The sequence below is a fragment of the Sinocyclocheilus grahami genome, unplaced genomic scaffold (assembly GCF_001515645.1).
Source record: "Sinocyclocheilus grahami isolate Dianchi unplaced genomic scaffold, SAMN03320097.WGS_v1.1 scaffold688.1, whole genome shotgun sequence".
NCBI classification, from domain to species: domain Eukaryota; kingdom Metazoa; phylum Chordata; class Actinopteri; order Cypriniformes; family Cyprinidae; genus Sinocyclocheilus; species Sinocyclocheilus grahami.
The window spans coordinates 137526-157945 of record NW_015505867.1 but is presented as its reverse complement, the minus strand read 5'-3'; the positions used below and the strand labels follow the sequence as shown (position 1 = coordinate 157945).

Here is a 20420-nt window from a genome sequence, read left to right as displayed (position 1 = left end):
GTCACGTATCATGTTGAGCTTCTGTTAAGACTATTAATAATTCTGTGTATTGCTGCGTATTGCTGGGCTTTATAAGTTATTTTAAGAACATTTTTGAAATGTTAAGCCAAGACACCCAGGTGAATAGGGTAAAAATTGGGTAAAAAATTAACTAATAGACACCACCATATTTCCCTAGTTGATTGATTACATTAAGTGCAAGCGTTTTTTATAACGAAATGCTATTAATATGCAAATAAGATATAAAATATAAATAAAACAGAAAAAAAAAGTTTGGAAATGGAAATGTCTGGCTCAATGCATGATTTAAAGATATGCATTGTAACTGAAATCTACAGATACAAATAGATAAATATAATAAACACTTAAATATGTTTTTTTCATGTTTCCTCATGTTTAACTCTGAAACAACGCATTATAAATAGGCCAAAAACTCAAAACTGATGTTGTTCCCTGTAGTGTTGTGCCTTAAAATACTAAACTATACAAATTCTTGGTGGTTTCATATTTTAAATGACTCTCTGCACACACCTTGAAGTACTTGAGGAGGATATCAGTGAAGTTGGAGCCCTTAGTGAACCAGCCATCTGGAACAACCTCTGTCTGCAGCCAGTCGATCACACGTCTGCGCAGCTCATTACGGTCCGCAACATAACACACAACTTCAGACATCACACACACACACACCACCACCACCAGACAGGATAACAGTTAGAAAGAAGCACAGCGACACGAGGCAACACATATCACTAATGCTAATGGATGTTTCAGATTTAGTGAATGCAGCTTTATCCTCTTGGGACCCGGCAACCCAGTTTTGTCCTCAACAGAGAACATTTGATTAATGAGATCCACCTGTACATCTTAAAGAGGACTTCTTAGAAATGTTTGGGAGTTTGGCGATGACAACTTCCTATCCTTGGTTTTTAAAAATGTATGATATCATGTCTGCTTTGATAAATGTCTGATATTTGAATTAAAACAATTTCAAGAGAAACAGTAAACTGTATGAAATAATTGGATAAGGTACTGGTAATTCTCTGCCAGGACATTATCCATTAAGTTTATGGACGCTAACAACCCCATCAAAATCTGAACCTTAAAAATGTATATTTTATATATATATATATATATATATATATATAAAGGATGTTGCGAAGTGACACTGTGGCTATAATTAAATTTTCCTCTCATGCCTCTGGTTGGAAGCTGACATTAAGCCTGTAATAAAATGAAAGCTTCGGCTGGTGGCAGCACAATAGGGTGAATTTCTGTGTGTTATATGGAATATTTTTTTGCTCTATAATCTGCTGAGCTTAGTAGACACTTGACATGGTATATACATCACACATGACCCCAATCCCACACACACTACTGTTATTGTATTAATGTATTTGACACATTGTTCAGAACAATTCGGACTTAAAGGGATAGTTCACCCAAAAATGAAAATGCTGTCATCATTTACTCACCCTCATGTCGTTCCAAACCTGTATGAGTTGCTTTCTTATGTTGAACATAAAATAATATATATATTTTGAAGATTGCTGGTAATCAAACAGTTGGTGGTTGCCATTGACTTCCATATTAGGAAAAAAAATACTATGGAAGTCAATGGCAACCACCAACTGTTTGATTACCAGCAATCTTCAAAATATCTTCTTTTGTGTTCAACATAAGAAAGCAACTCATACAGGTTTGGAACGACATGAGGGTGAGTAAATGATGACAGAATTTTCATTCTTGGGTGAACTATCCCTTTAAAGTCTAACAATAAGCCTAACAATAACGCCTCAGCAACCCAGACAAATGTAATATATATCACGATGGTGGAAAAACTTCAGGAAAGGGAAATGTTTCTAATGGTGAGGATGCACTGATGGTGAAAAGAAGTGCACTTATATTGTATTGAATGTGCACTTGCAGTGTACTTCAAATATTTAAAGTATAGTATATTTAAAAAAATGTAATTGCAGATAATATTAATGAAATAAAAGTTTTAAAGAGAGCACACTTTCATGACTGAACACATTTAAGTGCACTTTGTAATAATGTCCAATATAAAGAAGTACACTATTTTGAATTTTTTTAACATAATAAAACACATATAAAGTACTTGATTTTAATTTTACTGTAGTGTGTTTCTCACTATTATATTTAAAGTTAATATATTTAAATGTACTAAATTGTAAAAAATAAAATATATACAGTATAAATAAAATAAAATATCTTGAAATACACAGCATACAAGTTTCAATATAAATAACATAAATTATATTTTACATTACATTCAACAGTAAACTTTAACCATATTTTAAAGACAACAGAAGTAATTATGAAATTACATGTAAAGATGTATTTAAGTATGCCAAAAAGCACTCTTAAGTTCAGCTAATTGCAAAAATCAGTGGTTAAGTTGTATTTACAACACTGTTCCAGAACAGTTCAACCCAAATATTCAGATGTGTGCAACGCATTTTATGGAGGATGAGGACTGTTTCCTGGGAGAGTAGCCTACAATGCGTCTCTGGCTCAAAGGCTGTTTCTATAAAGTGGGGCAGTTCCAACTTTGCAAGGACAGTCTGGCGCTTCTGACTCACAGACTGTAAGTACGTTTTTTCTAAATTTAAAGAATTTGCCACTGATGATTCAAACGTGAGTTTTGAGCAGTGTAGAGTAGCGCTTGTTGTTTGTCGTTTCTCCGATCACAAATGCAGACATGATTTTATGTTTACGCGCTGCGATACGCAACGCGTAATAACACAGTAAGTCATTATAATCAGTAATTATGTCCCCACTGGATGCAACAAATGCCTCATTTGTAATGGGTTTTAATGTCTTTGTCTTGTCGCTCAGGCTGGACAGGGCATCATCACAGTATGGTGAGGGGCGTAACATTTCCGTCACACGCTTGAGGTATTCAGCCAATCACAACGCACTGGATAGCTGGCCAATCAGAGCACACCTCACTTTTCAGACCGATGAGCTTTGTAAAAATCGACGCGTTTCAGAAAGGAGGGCATAGAGGAGCAACAATAATGTACAGTATGTGGAAAATAATGTGTTTTTTTAACCTTATACCGCATAAGGGGATTCTATAATCGGAGATACATTTGGCATTGCAGAAAGTTAAGAAAAAAAAACTTTTCACTAACAGTTTTAATTTTAATAATTCAGTGCTTGCCAAACACAAGTTACTTCCTTTTTTTTTTTTACTTTTAATGAAAAAACAGATGTCTTTATGGTATTGTTTGTCAACTCTGTTACGGACAAATTAGCCAATGTGTAGAAATAACAATAAATCATAACAGGAAAAATCCTTCTTGTTTCATTAGACAAACAGCCCTTACATTCCATCACTTGATACTGAGATAATATTTCACCTATGCATACCTTAAAAATAAAAAAATACCTATGTCTTCACAGAACCGGCCACTTGGAGCAAATATCTTTCATCTGAAAATGTATTATATACAATATCCAGTTAAAAAAAAGAAATGCTGTTGAAATATTATAAGGGTGCAAAAATAAATCAATAATGTTTATTAGGATTTTAAACAACAAATGTATTGTTTTTTTGTGAAAATAGTTCATAAACAGAGTTGACCCTTTAAGTAACAGAATTGACAATTGACTATCAATTCTGTTACCGCATTGTCAGCATTGTTACTCTACCCTGGTAACAGAGTTTGACAGTAACAGAATTGACAATTTTCTTAATTATTTGCCAAAAACTCCACTTGCTAGCATAAATGCTAAGAGCACATGGCACTAATGAAATCATGATTAAAAGACTTTTAAATAACACAAAGTGTGATCAATGAAAAAAATCTGTTTTCCTTTTGATATTGTGGTAACAGATTTGACACTTTATAAAATAACTCTTGGTGTAAGAACTTTTAGATTAAATATTTTCTTAGAGAGAGCACAGATACTTTTCAGTGCTTCAGATCTTAACAGTGAGGGAAAGTGACATAATTTCCTGTATCTTACATAGTTGTGGGAGAAAATTCCACTAATTTAAAGGCAAAGTATGGTACGGTAACAGAGTTGACGCAAGATTTTTATAAGAAAAAAGTTATTTAAAAAAAACAACAATGTTGTAGAATTAGGTAAATGGCTCTTTAGGGCTTTTATAAATAAAAATGAATGAAATATTACAAAAAGAAAAGTACAATAAAATATTTTGATTACACAATGATACATGACGGAAAAAATGCACTGACTAATTCGGATAAAAAGAAATCTTGATTTTCAGCTATTTAAGACACTTCTTGCAAAACATATTATATTTTTATGGACTGTAACATCTTGTAATTCATAACAATGAGTGACACAGTATTAAAATAATTAAAAATATAACCATTTGAAAAAAGCAGAAAAATAATGACTTCGGACACCAAATGTACCTGCAATTATAGAATCACTCATAAACACATTGCATTACACCAAATACACAACATAATGTTATTTTTAGCAACGTCATATGACCCCTTTAAACATTATATTCAGTTTGCACTTAAGTATAACTTTTTTAATTATATTATTTCCACAGTAAGAATATCTGTTTTTAAAAGTATGCTAAAGTGTAATTTTTTTCACAAGCATATTCAGTGTTTCTACAGTCTAGGGGAAAAAAATAAATAAAATAATAAATGAATAATTAAATTAGTTGACAATAGCAGGTGATAAAATGGCAAAAAACAGGATATCGATGTCCACAACTATTCAAAAGTTTTAAGTCAGTATTTATTTATTTATTAAGAAAGAAAGAATTTAAGACAGTAAAGACATTTATAATGTTGCAAAATATTTCTATTTCAAATAAATGCTGTTCTTTTGAACTTTTAATTCATCAAAGAATCCTGAAAAATGTATCACGGCTTCCCAACAAACATATTAGCTATTTTCAACATTGATGAAAATATTTACCAGTTTCTTGAGCTGCAAATCAGCATATCAGAATGATTTCTGAAAGATCATGTGACACTGAAGACTGGAGTAATGATGCTGAAAATACAGCTTCGCATCACAGAAATAAACTACATTTTAAAATAAAATATAAAACCGTTATTTTACATTGTAATACTATTTCACAATATTACGATGTTACTATATATTTTATTTATTAATAATCAGTCTTGGTGAACAAAAGCATTTTGAAAAATCTTTAAACGGTAGTCTATATGCATTATTGAAGACAAAGGTCTATCAAAAGTGATTTACACTCTTCTACCAGCAGATAGAGCTCTGATATCAGGTTTGCTGATTACAGCACGATTAATGGGCTGTTCACACACCACGCACTCTTTTGTTTAAAACTAACAAGACTGAACACACCCCCTTCCACATGAGTCATACGATGTAAGCAAACTTTCCAGGGGGGGATTTTCTACCCGAGGGCAGTGTCAACTGTTCAACTGTTTTAAAGGAATACAGCCATTGGCAGTCTAAAACACATCAACAATCTTTTCTAATCACAATCTGCTCCATTTGAGGTCATCAGAGGACTTTCAGACACAGTGCTGCCATATTAAAAGTTTTTGGGATATTCATTTGAGAGAGTTTTGTCCCGACAATATTGCGGACCAGCGGTAACAGAGGTACATTACAGGAGAGAGAACAAAACCAAGCCTCATGCATAAATGAATCTCCTTCTCTACAGGGAAGCCATGCTGACATTTAAACGAATGAACGTTATGGCATGCTTTAGCTAAATCAAATCAAAAAGCAGATATGTTTCCATGACAACCAGGCAGGAGGGCTTGAAAAGAGCCATAAAATTGACTGTAGGAGAGTCAATAAGAGAAGGGGTACAAGACGCCTGCAGCTGAACTATGACCTCCAAAATTTCATTGCAAGTATGATGCTGTTACATTGTCTCAGATGGTTGTTATCCATCTTATGATATCTCTGTCTTTCTGAAAGCGCTTTCCTTTATTGATAGTATTCATGGTTTAAAATGCTTGTTCAAATATAATCATATAATCATGCACAAAAACAAATCGATTATTTTTGTATATAATACATATAAACAAATACATATCTAAAATGGTGTAAAAGCACATTGGTGTAAGATAAGACAAGATAAGATATTTATTTATTTTTCAAAATAAAATAATGTTTTTATCGAGCAAGGATGCATTAAATTAATCAAAAGTGACAGTAAAGACATTTATAATGTTAGGCAGCAAAGCTGTTTTCAACATTGATAATAATAATAATAATAAGACATGTTTCTTGAGCAGCAAATCAGCATATTAGAATGATTTCTGAAGGATCATGTGATACAAAAGAATGGAGTAATGATATTCAGCTTTGAATCACAGTATTAAATTATATTTTAAAATATATTAAAATAAACAAGCGCTATTTTAAATAGTAATAATATTTCACCATATTCATGTTTTTACTGTATTTTTGATCAAATAAATGCAGCCTTGGTGAGCATGAAAGACCAAAAAAACATTACTTTTTAAGTCTAAACCTCACCAAACTGTATTAAATTTATGTCAATAATTCATTTTTTAACAATTTAGAAGAAAAAAAACTATTTTATAATTTTACGACTTTAAAAAGGAAACAGTCCTTTTTAAATTTAAAAAAATGTTTAGGTATTTTTACTAGAAAACAAAGAAAGACAAAATATTGATTTAAAGAATGTTTTTGCAGTATAAATGCAATCAACCTCAAGTGTCAGAGTTGTGGTTAAAATAGTGGTTACAGATCAGTAGTTGAGTGGGAAAAGAGTTTTCCCTTAAAGCACATCTGAACAGTGTTGCTGTTGTTTATCCAGAGGGCTGTTCTGGCAGGTCGAGGGGCCGCTGTGATTGCCAAGGAGAGAGGAATAGGGGAAAGACAGAGAGCAAACATTCCTGGTGCAGAAGAGTCGAGGAATGTTCAGTTGTGTCTGACTCACGAATCATGACCATATAGCAATGTGGCCTTCCGTTCAACTGGGTCCAATTCACTATAGCTAACCCATACACTAATGCAGTGCTATATGACAAACAACAATGTCGGTAGAGGTCACAGTACCATAGTGAGAGTTAAAATGCAAATCAGTTCACATTCAGAACATTAGCAGCTAAATTGAAATAATATGAAATCAATCTCCTCACTCAATACTTATGACACAAATTACTCTCTGTTCCCATCTGACCCAGTGGTGTAGGATAGGTTTTAACACTGGCAGAGACATTTTAAAAACAATTAAACTACTGTATAGAAAGTATGCAAGTGTGTATTCAGATGCAAATGCTAGAGTAATATTACAGCAGCCTGACCACTTGAGATTTTCAGTGCACAGCTTGGTCAGTGGCTGTTAACCAAATGCTTGCAGTGGTAATATAAGTTTGGGTTTGTACCTCAAGCTAGGAAGAGGCAACTTAAGTCGGTCAAAGCAGCTCAGAGCATGTGTCTGAAACGGTGTTCACAGAGTTTCTATGCAGTCAGTTCACACTTGACTGCACTGCAGTGTATACAAGTGTATGAGACGGCCGTTGTATTGGTAACTGTATCGATAGGTGCTTCTCATTTGCATATCGCTGAACTATGTCTCATTGTCAAAAGTCTGTGCTGCTAATGTTGCCTGTAGTTGCAAACTCTCCTCATGTCAATCCACACCTGTATTACGACTTTCTTCTGTGGAACACAAAAGAAGATATTTTGAAGAATGTTGGTAACCAAGCGGTTTCAATTCCCGTTGACTTCCATAGTATGGACAACAAATACAATGGAAGTCAATGGGAACCGATACTGTTTGGTTACCAACATTCTTCAGAATATCTTCTTTTGTATTTAACACAAAATATTATACAGGTTTAGAACAAATTGAGGGTGAGTAAATCTGGTTGAGCTATCCCTTTTTTGGGAAGATGAGTGGCAGAGAACAGCGGAAGTCTCTCTGGACCGGACAACAGCTGTTCATTACAACTCTGAAAACTGTTTAGACAGTGGGACTAACAAACACATCGAAGCTTAAAGGTCAGGCTGTACAGATGTACTGTATTAGATAATCAGCACATCACAAGGCAGTTATAATAATAATTGTAATTATTTATTTTAATTAAAAGGACTGATTTAGGCCACAACAATCTGTTGATGATCAGCCCAGAAGTTTAGTATGGGTATATCCTATGCTTGTTCAAATGCATCTATGAGAAAAGTGAGGAGAAGGCATATTCAGGATATAATAGAAAAGTGGAAGAGATCAGAAAAATGGAAAGTGTTGAGGACAGCTAGAAGGAAAAGACCCAGTATCTTGGGAGGGAAGAGAGCTCTAATTAAATAGCAATGCCTAGAGGAAGTGTCTTCAGTTACACACTTCACCCTTATAAGGTTCTGCATTTTTAACCTTTTATTTTGGAAGTGCAAATATTAAAATACAATACATCTCATACAGTTCAAAATGTTGGGTTCTGTTTTAATATCTTTTAAAATGTAATTTATTCCTGTGATGGAAAAACTGTTTTTTTCCTGCAGCCAGTCACATGATCCTTCAAAAATCATTCTAATATGCTGATTTGCTGCTCAATAAACATTTTTTATTGCAATCAATGTTGAAAACAGTTGTGGTGTTTTTTTGTTTTTTTTGTGGAAATGGTGAAACAGGATTCTTTTATGAATAGAAAGTTCAAAAGAACTGGCCTTTTGATCAGTTTAATTCATCACTGTTTAAGAAAAGCATTTATTTATTTTTTTTTTACAAAAAATCAAATAAAATACGAACCCCAAACTTGTGAATGGCTTTAAAACCATTTTCATATAGAATTCATATAACCAAAAAAAAAAATTTGTCCTACACAAGCTAAAATATCTAAACTCTAAAATATGGTCAAAAGAACTGGCCTTTTGATCAGTTTAATTCATCACTGTTTAAGAAAAGCATTTTTTTTTTTTTTTTTTACAAAAAATCAAATAAAATACGAACCCCAAACTTGTGAATGGCTTTAAAACCATTTTCATATAGAATTCATATAACAAAAAAAAAAAAATTTGTCCTACACAAGCTAAAATATCTAAACTCTAAAATATGGATGTTGAATTATAAGTTAGTGACTTCTAGGGTTCCTGTTTTCCAAAGAGAATTTTTAAAGCAAGAACATATAAACCGTTCAAGACTTCCTGAGTTCTGAGGTTTATGAAGTGATGGTATATGCCTCTGCAGAAGCAGTAACTGGAAGCCCAAATTCCTGAAGCAAGATCCACCAATCAAAAATTCACTGTTACCATGGAAACAGGAATGGTGGCCACAGCTGTGAGTTCTTGCAGGCTAGCTGAGCTAGCTACCCACATAACACTGAAGAGAAACATACATCTGTCATCATTCACTCACCCTCATGTCACTCCACACTGACAGTTGAGCTTTCCTTCCTCAGTGGAACACAAACGGATAAATTTTGAAGCATGTGAGGAACCAAACCACTGACGGTAGCCATTGACTTCCATATTAGTTTTTCCATAGTATGGAAGTCAATGGCTACCATCAACTGTTTGGTAACCAACATTCTTCAAAATAACTTATTTTGTGTTCAGCAGAGTAAACAAACTCATACAGTTTTGGAACAACTTGAGTGAGTAAATGATGACAGAATTTACATGTTACATATACAAGTTTAACTATGGGGATTTGATATATGTTATAATCTTATATCTTCACCTACCCAGAGAATGTATGTATTCTTGATATAGGGTAATACATGCTGTATATTACATTTCTGTATGGGGCGGATGGGACTTGATTCTGTGCACTGGTTGTTGATTGGATGAAGGCAGATATGAATGCGAGAAGAAAAAGAAAGGGGTGGGTTAAGCAGAATAAATGATTTAAGATTTGCATACGTCAACAGAGAGAAGACTGTCAGTTTACCTAAAGATACAGTTATTATACGTAATTTGAGGGGGTCTAAATAAATAAGTAAATAAACAATTAAACATGCATGGATGAATCGTTCACAATTAGATCGAGAACTTGCATTTAGAAAATAGATAGGGTGAATGCCTTTTCATTTTCATGCCTACTCAAATTTTGTATGGGTTTGGTTCATAGCTTTGAATGCTGAAGGGTTTTAGGAAATGGCCACATATGGACAAAATGAACAGGAAAAATGCTTCCACATCCAAGGCCGCTAAAAAAGTCCTTCTTCCGTCCTTGTCTATTCCGCTGAGATATGTTTGTCACATCTCCGTCATCCAGCTATCTGTTCTCATTTGTTTCTACTGGACCTTGTGGAAGAACAGAGCACCTTAAAATGCCTCTCTTTCATAATAGTCATTGCAACTGAAAATAACAGTCACCCATTTTCTCTTACAATAAAAGCAGAATCATGTCCCATCTCACTGAAAGAGTCTCACATGGTTTCAATCTTTCATTTACTTTACTCTTTCCTTTAATTCCTCCTCTACCTGTTTTCGACAATCACACTTTGTGCCTACTGAATTTCATAAATTAGGTTTCCAAGAGCAGAGCATTGTGCACTGCTGGCTACAAGTGTATAGAGGGCAAATGCAGACTCTCAACAGAGAAAGGAAGAAATTGCAGAATGAATAGGGTGAGAGAATGGCAACAGGAGGATGAGGAATATTAGTTCCAGGGGAAGAATTAATGGGCACATGCACAGAGCAGTGACTGATAGATTGAGGGAAGACTGAACCCAGGGCTGCAGGTTAACTGACTTCACAATGGAAGAAGGAAAATGTAGATGGCAGCTTTTTATTTCTCCCCTTGACATTTCCCCCATCAGACAGTCTACAGTCCATTCACTCAGATGAAAAAGAACATTTTAGGACTTTCTCACTCCACTTATGACTTGTGACTTATAGCTTCATAATGGAGATCGTCGTCAAAGCAGAGAGAATCATTACCTGCACATCTCACTACAAAAATGACTGAATATCACACTTCTCTTCATATATGCAGTGTAAAAATCTTTTTAAATAAAAAAGGTGGTTGCCAGAAATTCACCATAAAATATGATGTTTCGTGACATTTGTGTACTTGTATATTTTACATTTATAACATGTCTATTTCATTAACTGATATTATAATCCCTTAAAATACCTGCACAGTGCTGAACACAAAAACATAAGATGACTGTGAAAAAAAAAACAATGCATTACACATGAAATGTAGCTTAACCTGATAAATATAACTAACTATAGAAATAACTGTGACTATAACTTTATGAAAGATAATCACACAGAGGAATCTGAGAAGACTTATTTTTCCATCATAACATTTAAGGTGACTCATATTTTTGCATACAAAAACTATTTTAGCAATAATGTTCTGTAAAAGTACATGTATTGCATTATTTGACCGAAAGTGCAATGTGATTTATCATTTTTATTTTATTGTAGAAATGCTTTGTATTTTACAGTACCATTACATGTATTGCCCTGTTAAATTGAATATAGTTTTTAACATACAAAACCTTCAAAAATGTTTTGAAAGAAATGAAAACTTTTGTTCAGCAATTACACATTAATGATCAAAAGTAAAAGTAAAGACATTTATAATGGTACAAAAGATTTCTGTTACAAATAAATGCTGTTCTTTTGACCTTTATATTCATCAAAGATTCCTAAAAAACAAACAAACAAAATATATTAAACGAAAAAAATTGTTTCCACAAAAATATTAAGCAACTATTTTTTATCATTGATTAGAAATGTTTTTTGAGTAGCAAATCAGCATATCAGTATGATTTCTAATGTCTGAAAACTCAGCTTTGCATATAAAATATTTTATAATGAAAATACATATTTTAAACAATAATATTTCATAATATTACTGTTTTGCATTTTTCTTTAAATAAATGCAGCCTTGGTGAGCATAAGAGAGTCAACCACATAGCAGGTGGTTTTTACTGTATGTGAGCATAATTGAGTATAATTATGCAATGTATTATGCATAATCATGCCATAAGTGACATTTGAATTGGATCTCATTCTGATCTGTGTTCAGGTTTATGTGATTCTTCCACATCATTGCTTTCAGCTCTTACTTAATGACTTCTAAGTAATAAGCAAGCTATAAAATGATTCAGTTATCAATTGCTGAACCACTAGGTTTTCAACGTCCTTTTCCCAACACAAAAGCAACTCAAACTAAACCAAACACTGCATTACAACATTTCATTTGTAAATCTAACATTACATTTTACATTTCAATGTACATATAAACTGTAGCCTGCTGTGCTTGGCTAATAGATACAATTGATGTACCAGCGCTAACATTATGGCAGCACACCATGTGTGAGTCATTACACTCGTAAAAATGTACTTCTAAGTTGAATCTTTAATTACTGAAAAAGCTGCATGCTAAAAAGGCTGATGTTCACTGATGAATTTGCTGGAATCAGATAATTTGCTGTCCAAATTGGCGCAGCTAGTCCTCCAATGATGCCACTTATCTTAAGACAGCTTTCACTGTCTTTGATTTTAAAACCTTTTCAGTAAGAATCCTGTCTGAAACAACGCAAAATAAAGGTTGTCGGGTTCCTTTCAGCACAGCACTAATGGCGCTTTTCCACTGCATGGTACGGCTCGGTACGGTTCACTTTTGGGGGGTTTTCCACTGGGTACAGAACATGGTACCTGGTACTTTTTTTAGTACCACCTCGGTTGGGGTTCCAATGGCGCTTTTCCACTGCGTGGTACAACTCGGCTCGGTACGGCTCAGTACTTGTGCCAGTTCACTTGTGGCACTTTTCCACTGCATGGTACGGCACGGTACGGCTCGGTACGGTTCACTTTTGGGGGGTTTTCCACTGGGTACAATACCTGGATCGAACGCAACTGTTTTGAACAAGCGCACCTTTTTTAACAACCCAAAAGTGGCTGTTTCGTGGTCTGTTGAGGAAGTACAGACGTTCCTCTCGTTGATAGCAGAGGAGCGGATCCAGCGAGAGCTTGATGGGGCGATGCGGAACGAAAAAGTTTTTCAGGAGTCGCAGGAATAGAGGTGGCGCAACTATAATGACATGTGAATAATCCCGCCCACTCTAAAGCGGTACTGAACTGCAGTGGAAACGCAAACCGAGCCGAGTCGTGCTGTGCCGTACCGTACTGAGCCGTGCCGAGCCGAGTCGTACCACGCAGTGTAAAAGCGCCATTGGAAAAAAAGTACCAGGTACTGTACCCAGTGGAAAACCCCCCAAAAGTGAACCGTACCGAGCCGTACTGTGCTGTACCATGCAGTGGAAAAGCGCCACAATTGAACCGTACCGTTACCAAAACGTGACGTGTAAACTCTGATGATCACGGATTGGCCGGAGAGAATCGTCGCTACCTGCGTCACTGAACTTGTGACACAAACACAACAGAACCACTAGATTTAAATCAGCACAGCCAGTGAAGGATCGAACGCAACTGTTTTGAACGAGCGCACCTTTTTTTAACAACCAAAAAGTTTTGTTGTCTGTTGTGGAAGAACAGACGTTCCTCTCATTGATAGCAGAGGAGTGGATCCAGCGAGAGCTTGATGGGGCGACGCGGAATGAAAAAGGTTTTTTTGGGAGTCGTGGTAGTAGAGGCAGCGCAACTATAACGACATATGAATAATCCCGCCCACTATAAAGCGGTACTGAACTGCAGTGGAAACGCAAACCGTGCCGAGCCGAACCGTGCCGTGCCGTACTGAGCCGTGCCGAGCCGAGTCGTACCACTCAGTGGAAAAGCGCCATAAGAGTTTGAACTGAACAGAAGCACTGAGGAAGGGAAGGGAGTTTGTGTTGGAGCGCTGAAGACAATCTGAAAATAAAGAGATACAGAGCAGATACTACTGGTAAAACATAATGGCTGTACCGGAAAAGAAAAACTGAGAGTGCAGGAAAAAGATTACAGTGAACACAAGAGAGGACAGAAAAAAAATTTTGTTTGTGGAAATAGTACATGTACAGGTTTTTTCTGCAGCTAGTCTTTTGACTTTCAGCCATCATGAAGCAGCCAAATTGTGTTTTAATGTGCTGGAGAGAGAATAAAATCTGTGACACCACAACAATAAACTTGCATGGAAAATAACTCATTCAAATTTAAATAAGTCTAATAGAGTCACTTCATGAACGGTGTAGAATTTGTAATTAGAATTTCAAGTAAAATTACAGATTTTTTGACAGAAATGAGTCAGAAAACTGAATGCAGTTTATGAATATCTAATAAGGGAATATCTAGTTGACTTGCCATTAAGTGCTTCAAATAAAACTCTGAATATCTTTCAAAGATTCAATGCCACCAACATGGAAAATTCAAGATAATGCACCAAGAAAACCCATCAGCAAACTATTTCCAGAGTCCATTGTCTACAACTCATTGCCCCTGCTCATTTAGCTAAAGGGTTCATTGTTTTCTATGTATACCAATAAGTTGTGCTGATTAGAATGAGCTGTTTTCTCATAACTAAGTCAGCAGCTGGGTGGGCTTGATTAGACTCACAGATGGATGTGACCCAAACCCCTGTCGATGTGCAGAGGAAACCCCGAAGGAGCCTGTTTGTTTGTTTTTGAACATTATTTCTGAGTCAATACCGCCAGAGTGAATGTCACCAGCCAGAGAAAACCTCCATTGATCTCCCTCCAGGAGCATCAACATCTCCATAACTCAAGCATAAATGTCACCCTGCGAGGAAAGAGCAACACGCTGACTACAGCTGTTCTGAATGCTGCTGGGCGTAACACTAAATGTGTGAAGTAGAGGATGTACAGATGAAAACGAAGGGGCAAAAAAACATTGTAATGATCGTAAAACATACAGTTACAGGGGTGGTGTACACAGATGTAAGTATTATGGGACAGCATCAGATTTAATCACAACAGATGTTCACTAGTCATCAAGGTATTTCATCGAGGTCAGTGCAAATGTTTTCTTTCTTGTGGGTGTTCGTACAGTATATGGGTCAATGACAAATAAGGATGTCCGAGATTATGAAAATGACAAATTATGACTTTAAAATATCCTATATTATAATATTTAAATATCAGTATTTTTCAGTATTTTTATCATGAATATGATTTATATATAATATTATATATTTGTTTTAATATTTATTACTTTTTAAATAAAAAATTTATAAATCAGTATCGGTTCAATTTTTAAATCATGACTATGAAATTAAATTCTCGTGGTTATTTCATTTGACACTTGAAAACCTGAAAATATCTCAGCTTACTGATCTCGACACACAGTGATATAATTTGTGATATAAAAATTCCTGTTTTATGGTTTTCTTACCTCAAAACAACAGAATGGCTTCCAGCATGTTGGTTAATCCACACTGATGTAACGTTTAAAAATAAATAAAATAAAATAAAAAACTGTATGTCTTTATAGAATTTCAAGCTTTTAATTATACTTTTTTCTTCACAATTACAATGTTTACACATCCCAGACAAGCCCCACAAAACATAATTGTAATTCAGAAATTAAAACCGTGTTCATCATAAAAGGTATATTCATAAATCATAGTCATAGTCTGTATAAATTAGTTTTTTAAAGTATTTTTGAATAACTTATCAAAGACAGTGTCATTCTACTGACCCATATGTATTTGACAACCCCAAGAGTCAGAGAGGATAATTAAAAGTTCTAGCTGAAGGCTTATTTTATAAACATCATTAACTCGGTCCCCAGGATGCTAGATGACATATATTTGCATAAAGCACATTGATCTTACAATGCAAACAACCTGAGAGGATCATACATTAGCTCCTGAATCAGACGCACACGCTTTCACAGGCACACAATGCTTGTTTTAGTGGTTTGCATGGTGAATAGATTTAATCAAAAACATAAACTGCTGTGGGGATGTGCCACCATGATGACTAATCCCACCCGTTATCACTAATGTGTCATTATTTTCAACTGGGAGATAATGTTTACATGTCCACACAACATACCTCACCTTTGCTCTATAAGGGAGATAAATGGTTGCACATTGTAGGCTGGGAATTCAAACTGAAATTTGTCTTCATAAGAATGCAAGTGCAAAAAAGCAATCCTTCTCTAGACAAAGCCAAGCTTTCACTTCTGACCTTCCCCCACACACACAGTAAACCCAAGCAGAGTCTGCAGATATAGTGCTGGTGGAGCTCCGCGTCTAGAGGGACATGCTGGGAAACGGTAGACTGGAAATGAGCAGGGATGAGAGGATGCAGGAAAAAAGATGGCAACCGAGCTAAAGAGCATGAGAGAGTACAAACCACACTCAAGGCCTCCTTCTAGCATCAGTGTAAGCTGATTACGTTAGATGAAAGGCATGTCAAACAGCATCTATGGAAATCCAGCAAAGCCACAGCTGAGCAAGAATTCAAGGCACTAGAAAGCATAGCTATGCGCCAGGATACGCTTACATGGTCAAAATAATAAGAAAGAAAGGTAAAGAACGCTGGAGACACAGGATGGCTTTGATACTACAAAAATATGATTGTTCTGGCCACTTTGTGCTTATGCTGTCTAGCCAAGGAGAATCAAGACAGCGGTTAAACAAATGCATCAAATTACATTTCATTATGTCTTCTTTTACCTGAAGTTACAACATCTATAACACAGGGTTATGGAAATATGATTTTTCTCAAAAACAATAAATGCTGAATCATTTGGGAAAACATGAACAATTTACTTTTCAAATAAACATATGCTCACAAATGAGTTATACAATCAATTAAGAAATTATAATAAAGACATTATGCTACTTTATTCCAAATACTTATTTTAATTATCGACATTGTTCTTGCACACAAGATGTGCATAAACCAGCTGAAAACATTTTTAATATTCAGAAAAATTTAATGCAAATTTAATTTTTTATATTTTAGAGATGTTGTGTTGTGTTTAATAATTTGTGGTTAACTTTTCGTCTAATAATTTACATGGTTTAATACTTTTGCAATTCAACAACATCTTCATGTTATATATATATATATACAGTATTTTAGACTTTCATAGGTTTGCTTTTGAGTTAAACCCCATTTTATTTGCCATGTACAAATTTGTCTTTGCTTTTTGCAAAATAGTTTTAACATAATTGCTTTCCAATTGTCTCGTGTGCATTTTTCAGTCACAGTCAATGAATATGATGGGCTGAATATGATGCATGTGACAAAAAGTTAATAGGAAGCTTTGACACATCTTACCCACTCTCCAATGTACAGTGTCTTACACCATGATGGGGAAACTTGCTTTGCAAGTAGTAAGCAATGTGATAATGCATGCATACAAATACAGTGGAATACTACAGTATAAAAACTAGAGGCAAAGCATTGTGAAATACTGCTCTAAACAGCATTATAATGACAAGCAAAGTGTTGCACATTCTAATGAGGCAGAGCATATAGATTTGTAATCGATGGCCTTGTTAGACGGTGACTGTTGTACTGCTGACCCAGCGCCGTTACACAAAATATGTTTAATGGTGTAATCGCAGAATAATTCAAAGAATAATTTAAGAAAAAATAAAAGAATAGTTTACCCAGAAATGAAAGTTTGCTGAAAATGTGCTTACCCTCAGGCCATTCAAGAAGTAGATGAGTTTGTTTCTTCATCGGAACTCGGAAAGCATTACATCACTTGCTCATCAATCCTCTGCAGTGAATGGGTGCCATCAGAATTAGAGTCCAAACAGCTGATAAAAACATCACAATAATCCACAAGTAATTCACATGACTCCAGTCCATCAGTTAGTGTCTTGTGAAGTGAAAAGCTGTGTTTAGTAATCCACATTAACGCTTCCTCCAGTGAAAAAGTCCATCCGGTTGTCCTCTCACATCAAAATCCACGACCTATTCGTTTGTAACTGTTGGTGCTTGATCTGTGCATATTTCTCTCCTGATTCAGATTTCATCACTGGAGAAAGCAATATTATGAATAGAGGACTCATATTTAAGTCAGAAACAATGGTTTGAAGTTAAATGTCTTAATGATGGATTCATTTATTAGTTTTTCACTTCACAAGACATTAACTGATGAACTGGAGTTATGTGAATTACATGTGGATTATTGTGATGTTTTTTATCAGCTTTCTGGACATACATTTATCCAAATCTGTTCCAATGAATAAACAAACTCATCTACATCTCAGATAGCCTGAGGGAGAGAACATTTTGGGGTGAACTATTTCTTTAAAATCTATTTCATTTGTTCCTTTTATATGGAAATTTAAATAATAATAAATAAAAGTTTAATTTGCCCTAAAATCTTGTGCATTTTGGGTGTGTATTTAATGGTTAATGTTTAAAAGACGATGTCAGAGCTAATGAGCACAAGTTCTCTCTAAAGTATATAATGGTATGATGTCATTTCTTTTCTCTTCCCTCCTTCATCTTTTATTTTCTCTCCTCTTTTCTTTTCTATACACAAGCTTGTAGAACTCAAAGTCTGAATTTTCCACAAACAACAGTGTTAGCTATTTCCACTCAATACAAATGCCTCCTAACGAGAGAGCAAGGAGGACAGAGAGGAATTCCTTTCTCCTAAATTCTCTCATGGGTCTCTCCAGTGCAATCTGTCCCGTTTCAAACTTTTCAGTTATATGGGTCAGAGGAGCTGTCACAAATATGCAGCTGAAATTCCAATGCACTTAAACTGCTCTCAAACTGCATGCTTTTTCTTATGAAAAAACAACAAACACACAAAAACTTTCTGACTATTGCATCAAATCTCCAAACATATCCATCAGAGAAAAAGGTATGAGTGAATTCTCGTCAATCTGTGCATTCTTGACTATTTTTCTCCTTTATTGGAATGGAATGTCAGTGATGTCATTCTATTTTAATGCATCACATTCCAGGTTGTATGGAGCTCTCAGTTAGCGGCGGCGCTGAGGCCTCAGGAGTGTGCTCTCAATGACACTCACACAAAGGAACAGAGTGTGTGAATGTGGCAGAGCAGTTAAAAGTTCACATGAGCCTCGCCGATTCTTCTGTAGCGGTGGGAGAGAGACTAGATGAAAAGGTGCAAACGTGCATTATGAGGGGGGTGTACACAGCACTCAAGAAAGTTAACAGCGTTCTTTTCTCATTTCAGCTGTCCACCAGTGGCGGCTCGTCGGGGGAGGCACAGCTTCCCCATAATTTTGAGGTGAAAATGGGAGGAGGACGATTTAATGTTAATAAAATTCACAATTCATTTCAGTTCATGTCTCAGAATGTGTATTTTTTGTAATTTCACAGTTGTAATACCATAACATGAAAGCGCCGCTTTTCTATTGCGAATGTGCCGAATCTGCTGATGTAATTACAACCGCTAGGTGATAGAGAAGGGGAGGGGGAGGCCGGGAGAGAGCTGAGCTCTCATGCCTCCGTTGGTAAAAAAAAATGAGCCAATCAGCATCGAGTGTTCACTTTCAGCGCTGAGGAGTGTTGAGAAAAGAAACCTTCCAAGGGAGGCTAAGCCTCCTTCTGATATCAACCAATCATCAAAGAGACGTAAATTACGTGATATTAGTTTGAACGTCTCCCGCTGCGCTGATAATGTACCAAGAACTTATGATGAGTAGCGATATTGAATATTTGATCGCCAACAGATTTACCAAGCTGTCATTCAAACAGTATATATACAAATTTAAAAAAAGGGAAACCAGCCTAAGCTGTATATAGGCTACAGCAGTCGGCTTAATTAAATGGTGCAACCGGCAGCTCTCTTTTAACACAGACTTTTAAGAAGGGATGGATGTTTGCTTCAAGTGATAGGCCAGGTAAGTGAAATTATATTATCTTGCTGTATGAGTGTCGTTTTCTTTACGTTTTCTGACTAAAAGCAACCAAAAAGCCATTTTAAAGTGGTTAAGCAAATAATAATAATAATAATAATAATCGGCAGGGATCCCAGACCAATGCAATTGGTGTGCCTCCTCTATTTTAATGCCGCCACTGCTGTCTACAAAGAATAAACAGGCTTTTTTTCAAGAATAAAAAAAAAAGCTGTCTAAAACTAGATTTGCATAAATTTGCATTCCTTCCATTTTCTGAAGGAATTAAATACCACTGCTTGCAGACAACAGAAAATCACATAGTATGGAATTTTGGCCAAAGATTCGCAGTGGTTGAAATTTCAATGCATATATTTTGAAATAGCAAAAATATACATATATACTATGAAATATATAGTTCATAGAACACAAATCTTTGTGAGAGAACATTTTAAATTCAATGCAATACAATGCAATGCAATAAAATAAAATTGTTTCCAAGATCAAATTTGCTTTTACTAAAGCAAGCTGTTAAATATTATAAAACTATATATTAATATCTATAAATTCGCAAGTTAACTTTAACAGTCATAAAAAAAAATCCCCTGGGATCACAAGGCCCCTCATCACAGGACATTTTTGGTTATCTAAGATTACATTATCCACAAAATGAAAATTGAAAAGTCTGTATGTTAAGCAGTCCTGGTTGAATTATTTGCAAAAATTAAAAATATAA

The 20420-nt window shown here is 35.2% G+C and overlaps 1 protein-coding gene across 1 annotated transcript in view; it reads right to left on the bottom strand.

Moving 5' to 3' along the window:
* LOC107559498 (follistatin-related protein 1-like) overlaps positions 1–696 on the bottom strand; it is a 15268-nt gene extending 14572 nt beyond the window's left edge. The window contains exon 1 of the mRNA XM_016243346.1: positions 532–696. Within this exon, the coding sequence (XP_016098832.1) occupies positions 532–672 (141 nt within the window). The 5' untranslated portion in view covers positions 673–696. The remainder of the gene's footprint in view (positions 1–531) is intronic.
* Between the last annotated feature and the right edge of the window lie 19724 nt (positions 697–20420).